Here is a 6,398-nt window from a genome sequence, read left to right on the forward strand (position 1 = left end):
ACAGGAATACAACGGTAGAGGCAGTATTTCAAACAAAAAAACGCATGTACAGTACACACACACACCCATAAAGTGCACATATGGAGGGGAGACTCTGAGGGGTGAAGATGGACACGGTGGAAACTCGAGAGTTTTGCTGGAAGGAAACTGATTTCATCCAAACAGTGGACACATGGTCTTGGACAAGCAGGTTGTGATGTAAGGCAGGCATGAGGGGACGTGGAGTGTTTCACATGATGGGGGCAGTTTTCTGTGAAGCAGCTGGTTGTGTGTGTGTCGTTTTAGGGATGTACTGCAGCGGCAACCAAATCAAATCAAAAATAATGGACGTCAAACGCCTGAACACTTTTTCTCGCTCACACACACACACCTGCATGCACACACACACACCTCCTACCTCCAGAATTTATTAGGAAAGAAAAACACTTCTGTTCATAAATCCTCCCTCACACTCAAAGGCAATCCAGGTGAATAAAATAACACTTTGATCATCATCAGAGATACCCCAAAATACCCAAATTAAAAGTCAAGTAATCAAAGTAAAAGTGTCAACAGAATAAAGCACAAATAGGTCAACAACAGTGGGAAATTAAAAAAAACGCAGCTAAAAAGAGAATCTAAAATGAGAAAGACGAACATGAGGAAGAAAAGCAGCGATGGAAACAACAGAGGCACGGAAATAAAGGTGTGATGGTGAGAAGAGAGGGAAAAAATACACAGTCAGCTCGAACGGCCTCCAAACATAAACCCCCTTCTCACTCCCTCTAGATCAATCTGCTGGCAGCCAGCCGACCCCCCCCCATGTATCCCCCCTCCCCAGCACCCATCGCTGGGCCTGCCAGTCCACATTTGGCACGGACGGACCCTGGACACAAACTGTACCAGCACGAAACAGGTTAACAACAGCCTGGCAAGTGATTTGGTGCCATCTATTGTCAGCGACAGCAAACTGCCGCCTGTGCAGATACAAGAGGCTGGTGACACACGGAGCTCTAAAAGGTAAAACGTGGTTTCAAGGGATCAATTTCAGAAGCAACAAAGAGTCACAGGAAACAGGATATTGAGCCGCAGCATCACAAGCTGGTTCTACTGTGGCAGAGAATACAAAACATTTTCCCATCACTTCTGTTTTACAGTTGTGAGCGATGGCGAAAGAAAGGTAGCACACATTGGAGAACAAGGCAAAGTTAAGTAGAACAAGCATCGACGGTGATAATTCTCATTTAAAAAAAAAAAAAAAAAAGGAAATAAATACAAGAAATTTCCAAAGAGGATAAATGTAAACAGAGGCTACTTCGATGGAAGTCCTAGCGGTGTCATGCATGTCATCTGGGAGGCTGAGCTACTTCCGTGTTTGGGTTTCCAGCGGCGCCGGTCGTGGGGGAGTGAGGGCGTCGGCTTGGTGAAGAGGCATTGAGCTCCTCCTACTCGACTTTGACACCCATCTTCTCTGTGTTCAGTAAGTAGAGGCTGTCGTCGATCAGGAAACTGGAGGAGGAGCAAAGTAAGGATGAATCAGGTATTTATCTCTCTATTACTGTTGCTTTTTATTCTCTCCCAATATGTTTTTTCTCCTCAGTGAAACTATGAAACAAAGAGGTTGCAAGTGAGCGGGCGAACCTGTAGAAAAGGAAGTGCACTGGGATGGTGCTGAGGTGCCACACAGCATGAGCATCCAGAACCCAGAGCATCGGGGGGAAGTCCAGCAGCTCCAGAAGGGCCAGGCCGTGGAGCAGCACCACCACCAGGCCGCACTTCCACCAGTACGGCAGCGTCCGCCGGTTCTGCCAACACCAACACAGCCACCACAGGAGGTTCACCATACCTGGAGTGATCGAGAGAGGGAGGGAGGTGGAGTCAGGGAGCGTTTGAGGAAAAGAAGCGAGACAAATTAAATTATTCGACCTGTAGAAATGTAAAATCAGTGGAGGCACAACCATTAAAAAACAACTGTTATGAACAATCAAATACAAACAGGATGTACCTATGCTGACGTTAGCAGCCATGTTGTAGCCGTAGTCAAAGCTGACGAAGGTCAAGTAGGACACGTGTGAGGTGAAGGCCAGGATGAGCAGGACTCCCACCATGCTGGAGACCCCGGGTCGCTTCAGACCCACAGTTCTGTCAAAGAGACGAGTTAGACCAGAGTGAATAGAAATAACGTTACAGGAAAGAGGGTCAGAGTAAAAACTCATAATAACAGAGTAAACACATTTTTTTATTTCAGGCTTCTTGACTTTATTAGTGGTTTGTATTCATGTAAATACTCACTAATCTTATCATCTATTTAATCAATTCTGGATGGGACTCATCAACATAAGGGACGACAAAAACAACTGATTCTTCAGTTCATGTTCTGCTAACTGAGCTGATCTTCACCCAACTTGGAATAAACAGGTGAACAGAGTTTCAGAGAGAACCATCATTACCACAGGCCAAACAAACAGCCCTGTCCAAACAGGCATCATGAACAAAATGAGATATTCCCTGTGTGTTAGAGCTCACCTGACACAGCACAGGTAGATTGAGTAAAGAATCACCGCTGTTGCACAGAAATAATCCATTTTCTGAAAGAGAAAAAACATTTAGTGAAGTCAGAAATCAACATCAAGGATCAAGAGAAGAAAAACGGTCTGTCGTGAAATATGTAACAGAAAATACAGAGCACACAGCTGGGGGGGGGGGGTAACAGCATTAGGATGCTAGTGATTAACCTAACTCATTAGCTGATGAATAAGCATAACGCTGATGGCACCAGGGAAGACATTTCAGCAGCTAAGAGGTTTAATTTCCAATTAACAATTAATGAACTGGTCCCCTGTTAAGTCAAGTTGCTTGTCTAAGTATTGGAACCTCCCAGCTCTCAACAAGCCTCCATATAAACAACGAGAAATATTTTCCTCAGTAGTAATTACAACCAACTGGAGCTATAAAAGCTGAGAGAGGATTCAATTGACATTAGTTAGATGCAGTTACCCGTGTCGCTCTCTTTCTGCTGACGAGGCTTTAACTCTCTACTGACAGGCCGCTGATAAAAACGTATTTTTTTAAACGACGTAGAATCATCAACGTAAAGAAACTCTGAGATCCTGTCATCCATTACCTCAGTGAGATAGGTGTCCCGGGTGTGAAACACTGTTGACCAAAACCAGGCGTTGAGAGATACCTAAAGAAAAGAAACACACGGGCCTTTGTCACATAAGCTGCTTTCAGACATTCACCAAAACCCTCCTGCAGGTCCTCTAGTAAAATGTCTGGAAAACTGAAAGTGAGCAAGTGTTTGTGTGAATGAGGAAACTGAACACGTGTTGGACCCACCAGAGAGAAGGCGTTGATAGTGCGGTACATGGGGCTCTGGCGTGGCACCATGCTCCGGTAGCGCAGCAGCATGAGAAGGCAAGCCAGGCCGTTGAGCAGAGAGGCCAGGGCAGACGCTGGCTCTTCAAAACACAGGAAGCGCGTAAACGGCCACTGTAAAAAATAAAAAAATACATAAAAATATGTCAGCTATATTTTTTGATATAGAATAATTTCAGATTAAGGTTTTGGTGAACACCAACCTTGCCGTGGAACTGGGGGACCCTGTAGCCCTCGGCCTGGTAAAGACCCACGGTGGTCCACATGCACTTGTAGCGACAGTCGTCACGGCAACTCCAACCTGCAACACAGGAAGTACAGGGACGCTGAGGGGTCAGACATCCTCCTATGCCTCCAACAAATAACTCAACAAATTGATTAATATAAGATATACATATTTATTTAGGTCTAATATGACATCTGTGCTTGTAAAATACACAAAAATTATATCATTATTGAACCTTAATTATAGATATTTATTGTTGTTGTATTGTATATTCCAGCCCGAATTACTTTGTTAATTGATTTGTCAGCTGTTCTTTTTCAATTGATTGTTTAAATAGTTTTCGTTGCTTGTTTTGTCCTAGATACAGATACGATAAGATAAGATACTTCTTTATTGCAATATTACAGCAGCAAGAGTCAAAGTAAGTAAGTCAGTAAGTAATAAGTAACATGCAATACTTAAGTTTAAGGAAATATACAAAATATAGACAAACATGAATAAATAAAAACTAATATATAGAGTGTAAAAAGAAGACAAATGCATGCTTCAAAATATAAATCACAATCATGAGCTGGAACAAGAGGAGGTTGAGTGTTCCTGCTTGAGAACTGAACACAACTTTGTGATTGACTGATAAGGTTCATCTCTATTTCAGTTTGCTTTGCTGACAATTACTGAAGACGGAAAGTAAAGAGTTGAGAGGAGAGAGTGATAGACTTGCTGGAAACTGACTGAGGACTGTGCAGTGAGTCCCTTCAACCAAGAGAAAAAACATTTTTCAGCATGAATGTAAAGTGTATACACTTTACATTCATACAGTCCACAGTCGGTTTCCAGCAAGTCTATCCCTCTCTCCTCTCAACTCTTTACTTTCAGTCATAACCAATCGAGTTCAATTTAATATACTCAATTCCCTTGTGTATAATGTATTTGATTTCATTAAGTCCATATAACGAGAAAATGTACATAAGCAGTTACTTAACACAGTTGTGTGGAACCACTTGACAAAACTTTGTTAAGTAAATCCAAAAAGCCATTTTTTTGAGTGTATAGGTACAATTTTTAAACATCAAGTACAGATGGAAACGTTTATTTAATATATAAGAAACCCTCTATTGAACTTCTCAGTCTCTTATTATAATTGTCCTGCTGTTGGTTTGAAATCTGTCACAGTGCCTCCATACATCTGCTAAAGACTAATGGTTGCCTGGGCCTCAAGAGGCACCTGACCCAGCCGGAAAAACTGGATTTGACAGTTTCAACCATAGACTGGTTTCAACCCAGTTCCTCACAGAGCAGCACAAGTTCCATGCAGACATCACAGGAGAGGAGTAAAGAGCTGTGATCTCTGAAGCAGCTCCAGCAGAGAGCCCAGTGAACACAAAGCAGTCAGCTGATCACATGTGTAGTGGATGTAAACATGTGTATCATCACAGTGGGGGGGGGCAGTAGCCTCCAGGGTGCTAGCAGCAGCAGCTACCTCTCACCTGTCAGCGCCATGTACCGGGGCTGGTCGGACTGGAAGCCCCGCAGCCGGTCTCCGGTGCAGTCGGTCCGGACGCACAGCTTCACGCAGTCCCGGTACACCGGCTCCTTGTCCCCCGGGGAGGACCGGACCCCGGGGACCGCCAGCAGGAGCAGGAGGACCGCGGCCAGCGCAGCGGGGGGGCGGACAGATGTGCAGCGGGGGGACGCCGAGGCCATGGCGGGCGGGTGGAGGGTCTCTGCCCGGGCGGGAGGAGCGGAGGAGCGGCTCGGTCTTCCACTGCCGCCGGTGGTCGTCAGCGCGGAGCCATGCTGGGTTCAGTGGGAGACGAGCTGGGCCGGTTGTGTTGAACTGGGACTGTGGGTCCGCTGCCCCCTGATCACACACACAAACACAAACACACACTGCTTCCGCTTTCACTTTCTGTCTTCAAAATAAAACACGAAATCTCCCCTCTCCTCTCAGCTCACGTGACGATTCACTCCCAGATATTGTTCTGTGCTTTTATTTTTGAGGCTTGAACGTGTTGTTCCCTCTGGTTTTACTTCCGGTTTCGGTTGGTCACGTCACCCGGTCACGTGACTGCCTGATCTTTGAGGTTACATATAAATAAATATGAAATGGTTGTTATAATACTTTTTATTATCACAAATAATAAGTAAATAATAATAACAAATAATAATAATAATATGTCAGTAAATTTAATTCTCAGAGAAACTTGAAATGTCCATTACTCATTAAATAAATGAATTCTTCTGATTCTGAGACTTTCACTCTTGGCCTGTGTGAAAAGCTAAAGATGAAAACAGTTTTACACTTATTTGAACTTTTATTTAAACTGTTTTATTTTGTTTTAATTTCTCCAACAGAAGTTTTGCAGAATTTGATCCAGCAACTCATTATTGACAGAATTTCCGAATCTCAATCTGTTGTCAGTTCAGTCGTGGTTCATGATCCACAGGGAAATATGTTGTATGAAGACACAGGTTCTGTGTATTATTGGGTGTTTTCATTATTATGTCTGTCTATTAATAACCATTAAACTGATCCTATCCCGACCTTATGCAGTCAGCTTTCACCCACAGCCCAATTTAAAGCAAGAGACAATGGCGTACAAAAGAAAATGTATTTTTATTTGTGTTTCTTTATTTGTTACAGTGGATTTGAGACAACAACAGGAGGGGAAACACCAGTGAGAGGGAGAAAGAACAGTCCAAAACAAAGCTGTTTTACTTTTGTTTATTTCTTTCCTCACTCCTACTCACCCTCTTTCACCATCTCTTTCTCTATTTACTATCTATTTTCCTCTTCTCACTGCAACTCTTCCTT

General features: G+C 43.6%; 1 protein-coding gene across 1 annotated transcript; it reads right to left on the minus strand.

Moving 5' to 3' along the window:
• Window positions 1-828: 828 nt before the first annotated feature.
• Window positions 829-5,443, minus strand: pgap3 (post-GPI attachment to proteins phospholipase 3). The gene is made up of 8 exons (XM_061094923.1): window positions 5,071-5,443; window positions 3,561-3,658; window positions 3,319-3,471; window positions 3,104-3,166; window positions 2,506-2,567; window positions 1,985-2,121; window positions 1,621-1,825; window positions 829-1,488 (listed from the first exon to the last, which is right to left on the minus strand). Exons 1-8 carry the CDS (start codon window positions 5,285-5,287, stop codon window positions 1,425-1,427), a joined length of 999 nt encoding a protein of 332 aa, XP_060950906.1. The 5' UTR covers window positions 5,288-5,443; the 3' UTR covers window positions 829-1,424.
• Between the last annotated feature and the right edge of the window lie 955 nt (window positions 5,444-6,398).

The sequence above is a fragment of the Limanda limanda genome, chromosome 21, assembly GCF_963576545.1.
Source record: "Limanda limanda chromosome 21, fLimLim1.1, whole genome shotgun sequence".
NCBI classification, from domain to species: domain Eukaryota; kingdom Metazoa; phylum Chordata; class Actinopteri; order Pleuronectiformes; family Pleuronectidae; genus Limanda; species Limanda limanda.

What these genes read in the sequence shown, in the direction of transcription:
- pgap3 (XM_061094923.1), bottom strand. Translation starts at nt 5,287, where the DNA reads ATGGCCTCGGCGTCCCCCCGCTGCACATCTGTCCGCCCCCCCGCTGCG. An exon ending in CTATCAACGCCTTCTCTCTG is followed by an intron (nt 3,167 to 3,318) that starts GTGGGTCCAACA and finishes TCTTTTCTTTAG; the next exon opens with GTATCTCTCAACGCCTGGTT. An exon ending in GGCTGCTAACGTCAGCATAG is followed by an intron (nt 1,826 to 1,984) that starts GTACATCCTGTT and finishes CGATCACTCCAG; the next exon opens with GTATGGTGAACCTCCTGTGG.